Source organism: Astatotilapia calliptera, chromosome 8, assembly GCF_964374335.1.
Source record: "Astatotilapia calliptera chromosome 8, fAstCal68.1, whole genome shotgun sequence".
NCBI lineage: Eukaryota > Metazoa > Chordata > Actinopteri > Cichliformes > Cichlidae > Astatotilapia > Astatotilapia calliptera.
Window position 1 is genome coordinate 11,468,453 of NC_137429.1, and position 20,320 is coordinate 11,488,772.

The 20,320-nt window shown below is 40.6% G+C and overlaps 1 protein-coding gene across 6 annotated transcripts in view; it reads left to right on the top strand.

Moving 5' to 3' along the window:
- pald1a (phosphatase domain containing paladin 1a) overlaps nt 1-17,239 on the top strand; it is a 59,411-nt gene extending 42,172 nt beyond the window's left edge. For all 6 annotated transcript variants that reach the window (XM_026178505.2, XM_080305449.1, XM_026178504.2 and 3 more), the window contains exons 19-20: nt 1,477-1,632; nt 15,450-17,239. In XM_026178505.2, the coding sequence (XP_026034290.2) occupies nt 1,477-1,632; nt 15,450-15,599 (306 nt within the window). In that variant the 3' untranslated portion in view covers nt 15,600-17,239. The remainder of the gene's footprint in view (nt 1-1,476; nt 1,633-15,449) is intronic.
- Nucleotides 17,240-20,320: the final 3,081 nt, after the last annotated feature.

Genomic DNA, 20,320 nt, shown 5'->3' on the forward strand with positions numbered 1-20,320 from the left:
AGCTGAAATCCGCGAATGCTTGAGACCCCCTCTGAAAACGCTTATAAATGCCTATTCTAACAGTTCAAAACCAAATATATCTTAAACTATCATTCTAAACACTTAAATATAATTTCAAAGTCATCTTACAACATTACCCTTAAAAATATACATCTTACAGCTATGCACGAACACTCCTATAATGGTGGAAGCTAACCTGAAAACCTTTAGGAGTTGACTGTGGTCCTGCTTCTTCTTCTTTGGCAGAAAGCCTTAGAAATCTGCTTCCTGTACATCGCTGTTGAAAACTGCTGGTATAATTTTCATGGCTTCTTGAAGACGATGTAAAAATTGGCGAAGAGACAAATTTTCCGTGAATAATTTGGAGTTACGTTCCACAGAAAAAATTGAATAGGCAAATCCGCAAATACCTAACCATGAACAGGCGGGCCTTGGCCATATATGACGTATTATTTGTCAACACTTCACCAAAGCTGGACTTCTAGGACTAGAGTTACTTTAACTAAAGGCTTAAAATTTACTTATTTAATTTTAGAAGTTAAAAATTACCCTTTGGAATACTGATATGAACCCCTTATCCATTATGATAATCTGCTTTTGCTTTGCCTTCATATTAATGTCAGCCTTAATCTGCACTCACTAACCTCTATTACATTTTGTGCACGTATTTTTCTCACAAATCCTTCATTTGAGATTTGATAATTGTGGGAGTGAGGAAACGCCACTCTTCCCTGTGATCCGCAGGCTGCAACCTGACATTTAATTCCATTTGTGATTAAATTAGGGAAGCTGAACACTGTGATATGACAGCTTGCCACTTTTCAGAACAAATTATATGAAACCCACAAAGAATTGAAGATATTAAATGTCTGGCATTTAAAACCTTTGGACAGTTTTCTAGCAACATGTATCTGCTATTTTAGGCATGACACTAATTGAGACCTATTTTATTTTTAAAATGTAAAACTGCAAAAGTTCAAATTGGACTAAATTATTGTGTAGGGATGTTGTGCCCATTGCAACAAGATTAGAAAACTGTTGATAACTAATCTTCACAAATGTTATGCTGCTGTCGATGCAGTTTAGAGGATATACACTCTATCGGTGAAAGTGATAACTTGATGGAGTTTGTGACTAAACAACGGTGTGTCATGCAGAACTGAAGTTTGTGAGCAGGGATGATAATGAATCAGAAAAAGTTACGCAAGAAATCACTCTGCTGTTCTTATCATGTTTTCTGTCATTGTCTTCTGTAGTTCGGTAAAATTTTGTAAATATTTCCATTAAAGATGTTCCTTCAGTGATTTGAACACTGTGCCTCCATCAAGGCAGATTTGATGGCAAGAATGCTCAATATTATACAATACAATCTAAAAATGGATGCTGTTTACAACAGTTTCTTCCACATTGGTAAAATGTCATGTCCTTTGCTCACTTACCCTAATATGCTTTTGTTTACTCTTTTTTTTTCTTTAGATCAAAAGTGGTAAGACAGAGAAGGAGTGTCAGCAGCTTCTCCTGAAAAGCCTGCAGTATCTGGAGCGCTACATTTACCTCATCCTCTTCAACACATACCTGCATCTAGAGAAGAAGGACTCGTGGCAGCGCTCTTTCACACTTTGGATGGAACAGGTACAAGATTTCTGCCCTGCTTTTACCGTCTCCTCGTCTATACATAAGCATTTTATATACATGAGATTGGATTCGTTTTAGGTCCATCAATGGATTAAAAGGTTTGGTGAGTGAGATGCAAGGAAAAAAAGATTTGTTTGTTTCATGGTTTCCTTCATTCAACAATCAACTGCATTTAAAAACAGTCAGAATATCAGAAGCATTAGTTTGTGAATCTGCTAATGCTAATATCCCACTAAGGAAAACAGTGGTTAGAGCACGATTAATATTGTTCTAACAGAGAACCAGTGACCTTGCGATCTTGTCATTTTTGACATCATTGCTTTGAAGACAGGGACCACTTACAGTCAGTCAGTTGTTGTCTTCCCAGCAAATTTTGTGCGTCAAGATGGGGATAAAACCATAGCAGACTGATAGCAATCTATTTGTGATAATATAGGTGCAAACTGACTCAGATTGACTGCATTTTGTTGGCAATATGTCTGCGTTTATAAATAAATGGCAGTCATTTGGAAGACTTCTCCAATCTTTGTGAGCGTAATTGCAGTCGGACTGCAGTTTTTTGGAGAGAGGTTGGCTCCTACCAAGTGACTTGTGAAATCGCCTAATGATTGAAAGTGGTCACTCAGAGGCTATGGATGCTGCATGCGTACCCCTCTTGGCAACCAGCTTTCCCAGAAACTACCTGAAATCAATTACTGAATGCAAAAAAAAAAAAGTCAATTTGATGACGAGTCAACCACTAATTTTTCCTAGTCACAAGGAGATTACCATTCTGTTCTTAGTCTAGTATAATTGAGCCATTACTGTATTAGTCTGGCAGTGCCTTCAAACATGCAGGTTTTCAAGTCTAATATGCACCTTAGCATTGTTGGTATATAACGCAGTAACATGCAAATGACATTTATCATTAGCCTAATATAGAAAAAGCAGGAAACAGGAAATCAGTAACAGATGTTTTTTTCTGCATGCTCCATTTTTGCACATTGTAAGCTTGTTACCACAGATTCATAATAGTTTTCCTCCAGGAATTTACAAGCTGGTTCTGATTCCTTTGAGGCCTGATTCTTGACACACTCAACCTCATATTGTCTCAGCTCTGTGCTTTTGTTGTCACATTAATCGTTTAGCCAGCTGTGCCTCTACAGTAAAAGTCGAGAATTTATGTGCATTCCAAGCAAACGAGTAGTCTGTAAGTGTTACACAAAACACACACACAGCAATTAAAATTTATTTTGCAATATGTTAAAATCACATAACAGGAAAAGCAAAAACGGACTAAGCAATTTTACTGTGATCAGCCCACGGGTGGAGGATTTTAAATATAAAGGAACATTGTGTTTAATTTATAATTTTCCTGCATTCGGTTTTAATTAAAGATGTTAGATGTCTTGTTTTTTGCCCGCCTTTTCACTAAGCTCTTCAAAAACCTGCAGCCTCCTTCCACGGAGCAGGCATCATTGTCAACGTCACAATATGTTGTGTCCTCAGGCTAAATCATGAAAGTTTAATGTCTAGAATCACCGTGTCAGAATGAAGTCGCTAAAACTTATGATCAAAAGCAATCAAACAAGCCTTGGTCATGTTTGGACATGATATGTTCGACATTGAGCTCAAAGGCTATTTCCCATTCTTCTTCATGAGGAGACAGTCTGGAGGTGGGCCCTGGAATGTTTAAAAATTGCTGAATGAAAATCTCTTCCTTCTTTGTCCTTCTTGGGGTGGATTAGACTCAAAGGAAAAACTGAGAATTCCAAAATAGACTGGAACAATCGTTGTGAAAACAATTGTCACAGAAATATGCGCGATCAATCGGGGCATATTCTTCCTGTTATGAATAGCAAATATATGTGGTGCATCAGGGTGACTCTAATGGCCCAGTTATGCCATGAGAAAATAGAGGCATACACACTAGGGATATGGAGATACTTCTGCAAAGCTGGCAACGGACACATTAATGCCATTAAAATATCATATAAAAATGATGTTTCTGTATTTTGATGTATAGCTAACCCTGTTGGTAATCGTTGATATTCCAAAAATACCTTCCAAAGTACCTGTTGAGTTGGAAAAATAATAAAAAAAACAATCATTTTGTGCTATTACTTTAAATGTCTACCATACTGAGGAAAATGCACCCTTCAGTTTATTGTATGTCCCAAAGAGCATTTTTCAGATTACAAAAAAGGGAAAAAAAATATGAAGGCTTTCAGTTATTTTTTTAATTAAACTTTACCTTGCAGTGAGATTTGAGGCATTTTGTTTACTATTTAACAGAGAGTCCTCTGGAAGGTTTTCTTTAAATTCATTCTGAAGGGGCATTCACACATGTAGCAGTGTAGTGTGTAGCTACTGCGGGTCCCAATCCTGGATTAATGGGGAGGGTTGCATCAGGAAAGACATCCCATCTAAATTCTCCAGGTGAAGGAGGACACACTGAAGGTTGGTGTCACAAAAGTGAGTGCTAGGGATAACATAACTTGATCTGCTGTGGCGACCCCAAATGGGACCAGCTGACAGAAGAAGATCTTTTTTTAAGGATTTTTCTGTGCAGAGTTTGGATGTTTCACCGTGGCTTGTGGTTCTCTTTGGGTACTAGGGCTTCCTCCGCAGTCTGAAGACTGTCAGATGTATGAATGCGATGTTATTTTTTTTTTTTTTTTTTTTTTTGCCTGTCCCGTTTGGCTCTTTTGCCATCAGAATTGTTGTCTAAAGGCAAAGAAAGATGCCCAACGGATTTATTTTACCAAATTGACCATCCCAGCCTTGCCGTAATGGTCCATTTGATTCACCTTTTATTGTTTATTTTATTTTCACTTACTGAATATGGGACAGACTTGACTGGGGGAAAGAAGGGGAGAAAGAAAGAGGGAAAGAGAAACAGCTGAGAAGAGGGACGGGGGAGAAGGGCAAAAACCAAAAACCAACAGAATGAGCAGAAAGAAAAAAAAAGAAGAAAAAAAAAATGCATATATCAATCACCTGGATCACCTGCTGAGAAAGAAAAAAGAAAACTAGCAGAAGAGAACAAGAGTAATAGAATAAACAGCATCACAATGATATATGGGAATATGACAGTAAATACTAAATATTAAACATTATTGTGCAGCACATAAGATCAACAGAACACAGTGTGCTTTGAGGTAGGAGCCAAAAAGGGTGTAGTTTGTGGGTGTGATCACCCGTGTGTACACCTGTGAGCATGGACGCGCTTGTTTTTTTTTTTAAAAGGTTCCTTCATGTAATGATCTGCTAGAGGGTGTGGGGGGGCCACAGCCCCGTCCTCCAGGGCATGAAGCAGGTATGGAGGAGATCAAAACTCCAGACATCCAGAGGCCCCCAGAACACAAGAGACCAAGGAAGACCAACAGAGGGGCAGCCGCGCCACTGTCCCAGAAAGAGCTGAGGAGAGTCCCAGATGAGGGCTCACTCAGCAGCCGCGGAGCAGAAGCCAGGGGGAGTTGCAGTGACGCGCCCGTGAGCTCCGCCGGCAGCCAGCCGTGCCTGAGTGACCGAGCCCCAGGCCGAGAGGCCGGGGGCACCCCACCTCCGAAGTGGCCCGAGCGAGCCCCAGGCTCCAGGCCCCGATAAGCGGCCGCCAAGGAGTGAGCCGGTGTGTACCTGGACGCCCATCCCCGGACACAAAGAACCACCAACGCACCGATGTCTGAGGGAGTCCGCCACTGGCAGGGGAAGTGGTGGTAGGGGGAGATAGGCCTCCATACCTTGGAGGGCCTAAGATGTCCCCAGAGAGGTGGCGCCTGACACCCAACCTGACATATAGACACAGACATACAGGCACACACATATACAAACATCCATTCCCACCCTCATGCTCTCATATGCACTTACTCCACACTCAACCAACGTGGAGACAGACATAAAGAGACGCTGTACACACGATCACACTCCCCAAGCGTACTCTAAGCCCCGGGTCTAGGTACCCTTGCCCCTGGAGGGGGGGAACTGCACCCAGACCCAGGTGGTGTTACCCTTTTCCCTGCGGTGGGGGGAGGCAGACCGCCCCGACTCCGCAGCAGCAGGGAGGCCCCACACTCCAGACCGCAGTCGGACGGCCAACTCCTCCTCCTAGCCCCCCCGCTCCAGCAGGTCGCAGAGAATGGGGGTGAGAGAAGACTCCAAACCTCCCTCCACCCGCTCATTGTAGTGTTGATGCATGTGTGTTCTAAGGTGCATTTAAAACCCAGGAGGGCTTGGAGCTACCTGCCAGAGAGCAGCAGGTAAGCGCATAGTCCCTCCTGCTGGCCCTCAATGTCTACGTGTATTTAACATTGAGAGGTGGGCAATGACGCCAGGGGTGAGGTGTACACCCTGATGGTACTTTGGATTCCGTGTATCGTGCCCACCCCCAAGATCCTATATGTATGTGTAATGAGAGTGTGAGTAATGTGAATGTCTAAGTTGTGGGATAAAATTGAGGCATGCGATGTTGAATGGTCATCTGTATCTCTGTGTTGGCTCTATGATAGACTGGTGACCTGTCCAGGGTTTACCCCACATTGCTATACATGACAGCGGTTATAGGCTCCTGCCCTCCTGCAACCCTCAACTGGATAAGCGATGAATGGGTTGTATTTTTATTGTCTTTTAACACCCCACTGACTTACAGTGGCAGCTTGTCCACAGAGACTGTGAAGTCAAAAATAGTTGGGATGAGTTCCATGCAGATAATAAATGTTCTTATAAATTAATTTCAGATTAATAAAAGGATAACCCAGCGTCATCAGGATTTCTATTAAATTGACTTTTTGTCATAATTTATAACGTGGTTCAGTTTGTTAAAACACAACCTTAAAACCTAAGTGATAAGATGGCTGTGGGCCTGCCTGAGCAGAAAACCAAAAATGACTGAGCACATCTATTTAGATGAGCCAGTACAGTAAACTGTCACCTCTATGGGCAGTGGCCAGGTCTAGAAGGAAACAAGATAGGTATATCACAGCCATTTTTCAACTACACCTCTGCCATCAAATGAGCCACAGACTTTTGTTGAGGTCTGTCTGCTTTCACTAGAACATTCAAACCCCCTTTTTGACATTCTAAAATGTAAAGCATTGTCAAGATATAAAGATCAGATAAAATGAAAATTTGCGGGGCTGCATCAACAATGTAAATTTAGTACAATATATGTACTTGTTTTTCTTGTACATTTAAAAAGACTACACATAGCTCCAGTATCTCCAAGATAATGTGAAAATCCTGGAGTACATGAAATCTCATGCTATAATGATTGATTTGTGTTGCGGAAAATAGTCATTTTTCAAAAAGACAGGCACTTTACGTACTGGGAACAGAGGAAAATATAAATAAAAGCCTGATAGTTCCACAGGGTTCTGTGCTACGACCAGTTCTATTTATATTATACACGCTTCATTAGGCACTTTTATTAGAAGGCATAGCATACATTTTCATTGCATAGCATACATCATTCATGCCGATGATACCCAGCTTTATCCAGCTGTGGAGTCATGTAACACACCAATTAGTTTAACTACAGGATGGTCTTAAAGACATAAAGACCTAGATGATCTCTAATTTCTTGCCTCTAAATTAGGATAAAACCGAGGTTACTCCCTGAGCCTGGTTCTACCAGAGGTTTCTTCCTGTTAAAAGGGAGTTTTACCTTCACACTGTGACCAAGTGGTTACTCGGCAGGGGTCGTCTGATTGTTGGTGTTTTCCTCTGTATTATTGTAAAGTCTTTACCTTACCAAATAAACCTTGACGTGACTGTTGTTGTGATCAAATTGAATTGAATTGTCACTGATATGAACAAATGGCACTTTTTCAGTTTTTATTATTTAATCCGTTTTAGATGTATTTTACTTTGTGTTGTTAACAGAAAGTGAGATTCTGTAATCACAAGTGAAAAACTACAGACTTGTGGCACGTTATTGATAATTAGCTGATAATTTGTTTGTTGCTAACTCATATCAGTGCTACATACAGTGCAGTGTTAATATGCGGATCACTCCACTGACACTCATCTTAAAGAAAGTTCTCTTTGCTGCTGCGCTTTTGGGAGCTGCTACTTCACATAAATCGAGTTTCCCTGATGACCAGAACTGACAGCATAATCAATGTGACAGTTCCTTTGCTTCATGTTAACAAATTACGCCAAACGGTGGATGATTTCTCTGCATTTTCAGCACTGACATACTCAGAAACTTTTTTGCATGTTTTTTCTTAGCCTTTCTCATTCTCCTACTTACATTTTATATGTATATTTACAGAAGCTGTGAGAAAGTATTATAATATGCAGATGTGGGATAACATTTGACAATGACTGTCGCAGCACCAGACATAGTTTGAGTGACAGATGATATCTGGGAAGTGCAAGTATATCATTAAAATGAATGATGTCACTCCTTTATCACCCCATACATACAAAAGGCAGATATTGATTTAAACCTGTCAGACTCGGGCCTGAGCAGCATTTGGTATTAAGGTGGGAATTAGATGTCATCTTAAAGAGATCTTGAAGGACTTGAAGGCTTGAAGATATTGCAGTGATGTCAGCTACAGCTGTGACGGTAGTGACAAAGACATTCAAACATCCAAATATCTCAGTTTTTTCCTTTATCCTCTTTTTAAAGAATTATCTCAAAATATCAGTATTTCTGTCACCACCATCAGTATTGTGATGTGTTTACTAGCCTACTTGGAGCACAATCTGGCAGTAGCCCAGCCAATCGGCCCCAACCAACCTCGGGGCATAATCGTTAGCCTATCACCAGTGACCGTGGCAGGACCGTTAATGACAAACTGCAGTGCCACAGGCAGCAGTCGGGGGGTCATCACTATCGCTGGTCACGCTTTTGAAGCCATGGTTACACAACCTGTCAGCTCAGAGTGGTACATTCTGTCCTGCATCCTACATTGGCTGTATGTACGTGGGTATGTGTGTGGACTAATTTGATCTCTACAGCCACTAAAAGCAAGAGCACAGTGTTCCCAGTCATTCAGGGTAGCATCCTTTGCTTTTTATATATTTAATATATTTTGCCCTTTTGCTTTTGTCATAACTATATGTTCTGAAGATGAGGATGCTTTCACAATATAATATTACAACTACCCACTATTTCCACAGTTACACTTGTAGGCAGATTTTTCAAGGTACTTGGCAGAGAATTTATTCTGAGCTAGACTATTTCAGAGTTTTCTGTGACTTCATGTTAATCCAGACCGGCTCGATGATATTGAGATATAGGCATAACATTTGGTGCAGGACTCCATGTTCTTCTTCTAGCTAAAGATAGTTCTTTGTGACTCTCTGTGTCAGGATTTTCGGGTTTATTGTGATGCTGCTAAAGAAATTTGGGAGCGATCTGATGCCTCCGTGACATTTATGCATTGTGTGATGGATAAAAAACATAAACGTGCATATTTGTCAAAGTTTTTAAACAGATGTTGCTCACTGGAGAAGAGCCAGAGGTTAAATTGGCACATTGGGACAAATACTGTACTTCATTGGGCAATGGCCATGGCAGCGTATTGAGATGAGAGTGAAAACTTCAGATTAGATTTTGAAATTGAAATCTATGTTTGCTAATCAAAAGTGCGGGCCTTTACACAATAGCTCGACTTGTGTACAGTGCATACCGCAGATGCCTGCAGAAGTAGTACCCTATCAGTCACTCCAGCTGTTTTGATGTGTGGCACAGAGGCCTCCCTGTCCCCCCCTGCACCGGGCTGGTATGTGCAGCCTTTGAGATAGCCGGCTGTGGGAAAGACCTCCTCGCTGCCCTGCCCCCCACCGCTCCACAGCACCATTTGTGAGCTCTTCAATGAAACATGAAAGATATCTCACCAGCAGCTCTGCTTGCTGTCACCCAGGAAGCTTGTCGCCACACGCCAACAACTTCAAGGCCACTTTACAAACAGAGAGCACCAGAGGGAGGCATGATGCTACAGTTTAGCCTCAAATAACAAATCTGATTTAAATTGTTTGACTTTGAGTTTTTTTGTTTTGTTTTTGTACAGTGTGGAGGGGAACTTAATTTAGTTTTGTTACAGTAATGTCCCAGGAATCCATGAGAACGTTAAAGTTGTTCATTTTATTTATAGTTATAAAAGTCACTAAAAGTAAGAAGAGTTACTGTAATCCTCAAAATGATTTTTGTGTGGTAGCAAGTAGGGCTGCCACGATTTGTCGACTAGTCACGATTACGTCGACTATCAAAATCGTCGACGACTAATTTAATAGTCGACGTGTCGTTTGAAGCTTTGTAAGATCGCAAAAGACGCAGGAATAATAGCAGGATTTAAGAGTGTAATAACGGACTGAAACAGAAGATGGCAGCACAGCATGTACAAGGATGCCAGCTGCCGTTAAACCCCGAAGAAGAAGAAGCAGCTGTGTCCCAGAATTCATAGCGCAGCCCAGCTTAGTTTCCAACAATGGCGGTAGCTAGTTAGTTTTAATATTACTCTTATTATTCTTTCTGGGTCACAAAATAAACGTTTAACATATTTTCAGGCGAGAATGTAGCTGTGTAAACCTCAAATATCGGCTCAGTTTATCAGGACACCACATATTTTCAAAAGCGCTCCGACGTTTTCGGAGACGTCTGTTACCCACTAGCTCGATAGCTAGCCGGGGGCTAGGTCACTAGCGCCGTGAGAACACCGGACTCCCGGCAAATTGTTTTCAAACCCACCGCCGTCTTTCGCGACTCAGGTTAAATATATATGAGTCACTTAGATAAATTAAAAATGTTGTTGTTTGGCTTTTTTTTTTTTTTTTTTTTTGGTATTTTATTTGTTCCTGAGTAAATCGGTTTGGCTGAGATTAAAGTTATAGTTTTTACACAGCTGAATAAACGTCAAGCAGACAGCTGATTATCAGAAGTGTGAGATGCTGGAGAATATACTCCGGTGTCCTGTTATATTTTAGATAGCAAGGAGTTTATTAAACTTTACCGAAACAATCTGCAAATTTCATTAAAATTGAATAAACTATCATCTTGTCTTTATTTTTAGTTAGCACCTTAAAAGCTTAAAGCTGTAAGCTAATGATAGTTATATAAGAGCAGATGCTGCTGGTGCAATAAGCTGTAGTTTTACGTCCAATGGATGATGATCTGATTAGTCGACTAATCGCATAAATAATCGGTGACTAGTCGACTATCAAAATAATCGTTTGTGGCAGCCCTAGTAGCAAGTTGTCAGGGTATCACAACTTGTTTTCAAGCACTTTTGTGTCCAGGTGTACAGAGACTGAAAAGGATGTGATGAAAAGAAAACCGTCACAATGTCAGTGTGCAATGTTTTCTGAGATTGAAGAAGATAAATATTACATCTGGAATATCTGGAATTACTTATTGCAGAAGGGGATCGCTATTGTTTCACACTTGCATCTATTTCTTTAATTGCTATGACATAGACACTGTTATATGACCTCAGCTTTCAGTGACCTCCAGCCCTCTGCATTGCTTAATGTTGGTGGTGTGGGCAGGGAATGGTGTGAGCAGTACAAAAGGAAGAAAAAGTGCAGCAACACAGCCTTGATTTCCCCCTTTCCCTTGTTCTCCAGTGATCGTACATCAAGCGCTTCATTCATTCAATCTGCCGTCCTTCAGCATAATTAACAAGATGCCAAATTTGATTTCAGGGCAGTACTACTTCATTTTTCTTTTATCTTGCCACACTAGATTCTACGTTGACTTGTCGTCCTGTCTTTGGGTACAAAGTTACTTTACATTACAAATTATTTGTAATATTTGTATATAGTAATATTAATGAGCCTGACTGTTTTTTGGAGATGGTAAACTAAGCATCCCTACACTTGCTTAACTCCTTAGCCAAAAAACATAACTTCTTCAAGGTACTGGGTCTACCCTGATTTACTTTTTCAGTGACTACCCACATCTTGTGGCTATAGATGATGATAGGAACGTGGTCATGTATTAACCTCTTCAGATTAGAGAGTCAGTTTTAAAAGTACCGAGTGTGTCAGAATCGGACTTTATTAAAGCGGTGCTTAGCACTGTTTCCTCACAGCAAGAGGGCCCTGGGCTCAAGTATAGTCTGGGGTCTTTTTCGGTTTAGGTTCCATGTCTGTGTTCCACATGTCTGGGGGTTCTTTCCTGGTACTCTGGCTTTCTCCCACATTCTTAGCAACACACATGGCGTTTGGTTAATTGGTGATTCTATATCTACTGTAGGTGTGAATAGTTGTCTGTCTTTATGTGTGAGTACTGTGAAAGTTTAAAGCCTGTCCAGGGTGTACCCCTCCTCTTGCCCCATGACAGCTGGGATAAGCCTCGCCCTCCCCCACAACCCTGCACTGGATAAGCAGAAGAAAACAGACAGATGGATTTTGCTGTAAGAGTTTTGTAAGTGGATTCTTTTTTGTTTGCCACATTGAAATTCCTTCTGCTGCAACAGCTGAATTAGTCTGACTGCAGCTGGCATCCACTGTGAAGTCACACGCTTTACTGGATTTATCTTTTTTTTGTAAAACAAGAGAATAATGAAGAAAACTGGATCAACACCAACAGCTTTGACTCCACAAAGACCGTATGCAGTCACTGTCATCCCCCTGATATGCTCTTTTGGGCCTCCCTAAGTTGACGTTTTGTATTTTCTGATGTTTCATACATTACTTATTTAGACAGGCAGGCTCTGGGGTGGATGAGTCAGGCTATGCATGTTAACAGCACAAATCCAGAGATTCATGTGGGCGTCAAATCGACTGACTAATGGTTCCGCTGCACTAAGTCAGTTTCTCCTATCAAAATACTCGTGCAGCTTTTGAACTGTTAGCTGTCCACGAACTCATAGCACACAAACATTAGAGGTACATGACTGCATGAGCTAGTTATTAAAAAGCTGTATTAAGACGGGACAATAGAGGCTACGTGATCACTCATTTCCAACTTAAAGAACCAAGCCAGTGCCGACTGCACAAAAGCAGAAGTTATGTGATATGTATTTAAGGTTTGAATTTTGCATTGTAAGCAAGTAGATAATCCAGACCACACTTTGTGGTGCACGTGTTTATTTCTGCACAAAGCTGGCCGGCTAAGCTGTAATCACTGTTAGTGAAAGGGATATCTTGATACTATTATTCCTCTTCATTGTTCCCATATGTCTTCTTCAGCATTTACCTGACAGCCTACTTTTAAAAGGGTTTCCAGCAGCACGTACGTACAGGATTCCCTCGTAGCCCTGAGAATATGACCACAATTATATTGCTCATTTTTGTTTAGTATGCAAATTTGCTCCCTCAAACACTGTCCTTATTTACCCTGATGTTCAAAAAGTTTCTCTCTCTCTCTACTCCAAAATTTGCAGCTTCCTTGACTGCCTCAGGAGAAAAAGGGAGAGGTTAAATTGGCAATGCGTTTTAGGCCACGTTACTTCCACTGAGTCATTCCCTGGATGTCCTTTAGGGCTATATAGACCAGATTTAGGTTCAGCTGAGTCCTGTATCGATTTCAGTCTCAGCCTGCATAATGGAAGAGATGACTCTGAATGCTTTTGTGCCTTTCAAGGAATCCAGCACAATTTTTCTTTATTACTATTTTTTTTTTTTACATGTGGGAATTGAACTTCACAGTCCAGTGCATTGCACTGAGGCTTCTCCTTCAAAGTAAAATGGGCAAACTGGGGCACTCGTCATAGGGCAGTTAAAGGCTTTTGCAGGGAAGTCGGCTTTGACTGGGTTTTGTTTTTATTTGTTTATGTTGCTTACCTTTATGGCCAGATGTTTCTGGTTGTCTTTGGTGTTTCCCATCAGTCGTAGCAGACCGTGAGTCAGTATGACCTACTGCTTAACACCGAACTCTCAGGAGGCAGATATGTTCTCATTCATTCAGGAAAGATTCAGACAAAGTCCACTGAGCATATACTCTTCCCGTGGTGCTGTTCCATTACAGCAGGGATTTGGGTACTTATAAGTGAGGTAATTGGTGTAAATTAAGTAAAGCATTGCACTCAATTAGGCTCACATAAATATTGGACTGCTTTTGCTGTTGACTTCATTCACACAAACACTGTTGGTGGTGACCTGACATGCGAGTTATTGGCTTTAAAAATTTCAAGAAAATCTCCCGCTAACGGACTCTGAAAAAACACCTAGTGCAAACTTCCATTATTTCTGTGAGTTTTAAGCATGGCTGCTATTTATAGAGCCCTACCTGGAAGCCTTGTTCTGACCACTTGCATGTGAACTGTGCAATTTCATGAGTTCAGGAAGAAAATATTGACTTTGTGTCAAACTTACCAGAGCTTCATTTCGTGACTCATTTTGTAATGAGTTACAAACGAAACACGTAATACATAGCACTTCAAGCGTGGAGGAAGAACATCATTTTCTTTCTTTCTTTCTTTTTTTTGGATAGGGCTGAGATTCTGTGAATTCGTCACTCAAAGTCAGATTTTTACCGTGATGTTAACTGTAATGCCCTGAGGGAGCGTGTCCTTTAGAAACCATGTGAAATGTGGTGTGTGCCTTTGGGCCATTGTGCTTCAGCAGACCGAGGAGGCAGGAGTGTTTGTTTTTTTTGTGACATCTAGACAATCTTTTTATGCCACCACCTTTACTGCCCAGATTGGGCTCTCTGTGACTTTGTCCTCTTACCCCAAAATGAAATTCAAGTTGGCAGTGGGGTCACGCTTTTGCAAAGGAAATGAGACCACAAGTGTTCATATTATCTAAAAATGGCCTTGAAAGAGGTAAAGTTTTTGATTTTTATGATTGTGGAAACTTTGAGATGACTGATGTGGACAGAAAGCATAAGGGGTGACTCACTGTTGTTATGATGATTTGAAAAATCGCCCTATTCTTTGAGCCACCATCACTGCTTCAGCCTGACTAGAACATGCGTGGGCATACTCAGGTCTACAGGTACAAATGCTACTTGCACTTATTAAAAAAATAAATACAAGCTATTTATATTGACTTCAATAGCAATTCTTTTTTTTATTTTTTATTTTTTACAAACTATTTGAAGTTTAATGCAATAAATGTGGGGCTAATTAACTATATCCGAGGAAGACTCTTAAATGAATAACTAGTTGTACTCAGTGCCACATGCAATTTTGTATATATTTACATTTTTATATTAAGCTTAAAGTAATTAAAATGATTTACATTTTAAACATCTGGAAGCTCGTTTTGGCTGCTCACTTATTTGCATGGGGTTGCCAAATGAGATGATCTGAGTATTTGAGACTGAAGAGGATGGATGATATGTTATAATATAACTCTTAAAAAGTCAATTCTGCTTCTCTAAAAGGGTACTTTCGTTACTTTCAGTAGTATTGTAACTGTAAAAAATGCTGGAATTAAAGGAGCAGAGCCTGCTATGTTCTGGGAAAAATGCTTGTTCCTACATTTCCCACAATCCAAAGTCAGTAATTCTCAATAATTTCATTAAACGCTTTATTTCCTAGTAAAAGTCCTTGATGACCTTGATGTCATCGTAATGTCATCAGGATTTTTTAAAGCTCCCTCCAGAACCAATGAGGACACTATTCAGCTGATTTTACAGGCTGATTTGGTTTCCGCTTAATTTTTTTTTTTATTGCTCTGATTATGCCTGAAAATAAGTACGGTCTTAATATTTTTACCCAAGTGACACAACCGAATTCTTTTTCAGCCACTTCTCCAAACCCGGAGTTGAGCCCTGGTCTTTCATTATAACAGCTGCGCATCTAGCAGCCATCAGAAACCATGCTGAAAAAGTGGAAGTCCATGTGTTTGTGTGGTCACAAAGGACAAGAAGAGAAAAAAAAATCTTGGCACGCCATATCGCCTGTTCATTAATATTTTGTGCGTTTCTGTGGTAGGTGGCTGCCAGAGCCGGAGTTTATGACATCCTCAACCAGCTGGGCTTCTCTGAGTTTGAAAACCCGAGGGACACGCCACTGGCCAGGCTGCGCTGCCGCTGGCAACAGCAAAACATTCTGTCACTTCCTTTCCGCGGGGAGTTCATCTGAGAGGGGATCACTGTGAATACGCCAAAACAGTACTGTGCTTTTCAGAATAATAGACATTTCCAATAACATAGTTATGCCTTCTGTATTTACCCTTATTTTCTGTATATCTTCACAACACCTGTTGTTTAATGTTACTGCTTTTTTCCTTTTTTTCTCACTTGTGATGTTAACAGTTTTTAGCTTTAAATCTCAGCAAGATTCTGCTTCTGTATTGGAAGTTGTGCCTTTACATCAGTGAATTTATTAATGTACTAATTTGTACATGTTTAGGTTATTTTTTTTCTTAAAATCCCAGTAAAATTATGCTCACTTGCGACAGCTCTTTGAAACTTCAGCTGGAGCTAGAGTTAAATGTTGTTATGGAGGAGGAGATCAGAAAATTCTAACAATTTATGTCACTGTGCATCTGTTCCACTTTTTCAGAAGAGTCCCTATGTACATATGGAAGCTGTCAGTATTTAAATAACTGTGCTGTTGAGTTTTCCAAACGTTATTTGATAAGAGGATTTTGAGCGTTGCAAAGATGCTAAAATATGACAGCACTTATATGTTCCTCTGTTGTACCTGATTTTAGTTTTTTTGTTTTTTTACGTTTGATTATATCTGTCATGATACAGGTACTAACATTTTTATGTGTTACATTTGACTTTGAAGCGCTCTGTGGGTTTTTTTTTGTTTTTAAACTTTGTTTAAAGCTGTAAAATTACTTCTGTCATGTGATGTGATTCTGCATTCTTCCTTCTTGTCAAAACATGGTCCACATACATATTACCAATAATGCAAATCCGCCTTCCTACACAGCCTCAAGCTGCTCACCTGCAGCTTGATGCAATAGAAGTCCGCAAAGCTTTAAAGCACCTTTGATGTGTACATTTGGAGGCGTTACTTTTATACCACCTTGGCTTGGGGAGCTTAAATTTATGGATGGAAACAGCATCTGCAGATATTTGGTGTGACTTGGATTTTTTTTTTTTAAATACACTTAGTGTTTATTGATGTGGATAAATACACCATTCCATAACTGCAGCTGATGTTCATTTCTTCAGTGGAGGGAAACAGCTGCATGATTCACTGTTTAGAACAAGAGTTTAAAGTTGCATTGTCTTTCAAACATTTACATCATTGTTTTCTCTGAATGCATGACAACACCAGATCTGTAGAGTAACTTTAACCCTGCAGGATTTCTTTAAAGTCTTGACATGTTCTTTGTTTGAGCATGTTACCGCTATATTATGAATCCTGCCTTAAAACCAGAAAGATAAGCAAAAATCAAAGGATCAAAAATTATCAATCGTTCCTCCAGATACCTGTCATTCTTGTTTGTTTCAGTGTGGCATTGCATAATGAAAGTGCACCCTTCAAGTTATCAAAAACATTGCAGTGATTGAAAATGGGAAGAAATTTAAAATACACAGTTTGTGTTGGAACATCTAATACCCATCTTTGTGATTCTTGATTAAACGCACAAATGTGGAGGTTGTATACTAAGAGATCCTGATATCTTAGCTAGGCTTTTCATTTAATTGTTTTTTTTTTCTTTTTTAACAGGCGCTCTTCACAGAGTAAATGTCTTTTATTTGCTGTATGTACCAATTATTTTCTTGTTTGGAAGCTAAAATAAATATTTCAGATAGATCTAACAGAGTTTCTGCTTTTGATATCTTTTTTTTTTACGTGGAGAAAACTAAAGCTTATCCATCTGCACCAAGGATTCGGATTTTTGTGTGTAGGAGGGTTTTATGATTTTATTTTGCACACTACTGTCCTCTGTGCCTTGTTTTATTGAAGCTTCTGAAGTCTCCTGCGATGGAGCCAAATGATTGTCTTCCCTCCTCGGTTTCCTTTCTTTTTTCCGCCTTATCTCAGCATCATCTTTTGCTGCAGATACGCACCGCTGAGAACCCTCTCGTATATCCGCGAGGCCTCTTTGTTTTGTGTCGGTGCCAACCTCGGAGAGCAGGACAGGTTATGAGCATCGAGCAGCGTACATTTACCCAAAACAGATGATTCATTGTTGGGCTGAAATCTTAACATATTCCATACACAGTAATAAAGAGCTTAGGCAGATCAAAAGACTAATCTGAGTTGCGTTTTGATGTGGACAGGTAAGGTCTTAATTAAAAAAATATGGTCAGTCTTTCAACAATGGAGGCCTGTGTGAGGATTAAAAGCCACCAGCCGGCACATCAGTGAAGCACACTTGGCTTCGCTGGCCTGCTTTGAAAGTCTGATATCCCAGATCACTTCCCGTCTTGTAAGTGCATAGCAGGCTTATCTTCGGGACTACGGAAGTTGTTAGGACTTTATCACACCACAGCCTATCCTGAATTATTGTAAATGGAAACAAAGTGAGCCAGATTGAAAGGCTTCCTGTAGAGTTTGAGACTTTATGAGCTAATTCATCCCTCTTAGTGAGAGGGTTGGCAGGCCCTGAGGCACAGATAAATTCACCATAACACTTATTGTACACTGTTACTCTTTACCAATGGAGAAAAATTGGCAGATATGGAGAAGGTCTATTCAGTTGCAGCATGTGGCCAACTGGACTCCAGGTCAAGATAAGCCCAGGACATGAGGACCATGCTTGGATGATATAGCGGCCCCTCGCCTTTGAAATTCTTTCCAAACTCATTGAGATACTCCCCAATGTGAAACTCAAGCTAGTGGTTCTGAAGGATCCAGAAATTGCAGCAGACAAAGAGTGGCATTCAGAGGTGAGCAGCAAGAGGGGATGTAATGAACTTCATGTGAAAAGCTTCCCCCTGCAGATGAGAGAGCTGCTGAGGACAGGAGGCATCATGCCGGTGTAAGGGGTTCATGGGTGCATTGCCATCCTCTTTGATTGTTCTTGTGTGTATAAAGGCCGCCTTAAAAAACACCTCGGGAACTCAAGTCTCAAACCTCTCAGGGATTTGATCAATATTAATAAGATTGTTAAGACCTTGCTCTTAAATCTTCTCTGGCAAATACGTGTCTGGGCCTTCATTTACCGTGAGCAATAATACACAATCCCTGTTAGGTTATTACACACACTACTGATCCAGGTAAAGTATCAACTGGCATGATAAAAAGTACTGATTGGATTGATAGTGAGCTTTTAAATGCTTATTCCTATTCCCATTTGATCTTTTGGGATACATCCCCATGACTAAGGCTTTCTTATTTAGAGGCAAGGGTTCAAAGCATGGGTGATTTGTTGAATTGTTGAATGAGTTTAAGCAGACTACATGGAAATAAAAGTAATATAGTGGAGCCACTGGTAACACTCGTTATAGTAAGTCTCCATTAGGTTGCAGGGCATTCAGACGTAACCAAGATGACCTGCTGAAGTTCAAACTGAGCATCAGAAAAGGGAAGAAAGGTTATTAAAGTGACTTTGAGCATGGTATGGTTATTGGTGTCAGACAGGCTTGTGTGAATCTACTGGGATTTCCCACACAGCGAGCGTTTATAGAGAATTGTCTGGAAAGGAGAAAATAGCAAACGAGCATCGTTTTTTTGGGGTGAAAATGCTTTATTGATGCTAGAGATCAGAGGGGAATGGTCAGACTGCTTCTAGCTAATAGTAAGACAACAAGTACCCCTGAATGAGGCATGTAGAAGATCGTCTCTGAATGCATGTTGAACCCTGTAGTAGATGGGCTACAAGAGCAGAAGACCATACTCGGCACTACTTCTGTCAGCTAGGAACAGGAAACTACGTTAAGGCTACAATTTGCACCAGCTCTCCAAAAGTGGACAATAGACGTTTCGAAAGTTTTGCCAGGTTAGATGAGCCTCCGTTTCTGCTGTAAAATCCAGATGGTAGACTCAGAATATAGCGTTAATAACATGAACATTTGGATCCATCCTGCCTTGAATCAATAGTTGAGGCTACTGCTAGCAGTGCGATGCTGTGTGGGGATATTTTACAGTGCAAAAGTATTCGGCCCCCTTGAACTTTTCCACATTTTGTCACATTACAGCCGCAAACATAAATCAATTTTGGAATTCCACATGAAAGACCAATACAAAGTGGTGTACACGTGAGAAGTGGAACAAAAATCATACATGATTCCAAATGGTTTTTACAAATAAATAACTGAAAAGTGGGGTGTGCTTAATTATTCAGCCCCCTTTGGTCTGAGTGCAGTCAGTTGCCCATAGACATTGCCTGATGAGTGCTAATGACTGAATAGAGTGCACCTGTGTGTAATCTAATGTCAGTACAAATACAGCTGCTCTGTGACAGCCTCAGAGGTTGTCTAAGAGAATATTGGGAGCAACAACACCATGAAGTCCAAAGAACACACCACACAGGTCAGGGATAAAGTTATTGAGAAATTTATAGCAGGCTTAGGCTACGAAAAGATTTCCCAAGCCTTGAATATCCCACGGAGCACTGTTCAAGTGATCATTCAGAAATGGAAGGAGTATGGCACAACTGTAAACCTACCAAGACAAGGCCGTCCACCTAAACTCACAGGCCGAACAAGGAGAGCGCTGATCAGAAATGCAGCCAAGAGGCCCATGGTGACTCTGGACGAGCTGCAGAGATCTACAGCTCAGGTGGGGGAATCTGTCCATAGGACAACTATTAGTCGGGCACTGCACAAAGTTGGCCTTTATGGAAGAGAGGCAAGAAGAAAGCCATTGTTAACAGAAAACCATAAGAAGTCCCGTTTGCAGTTTGCCACAAGCCATGTGAGGGACACAGCAAACATGTGGAAGAAGGTGCTCTG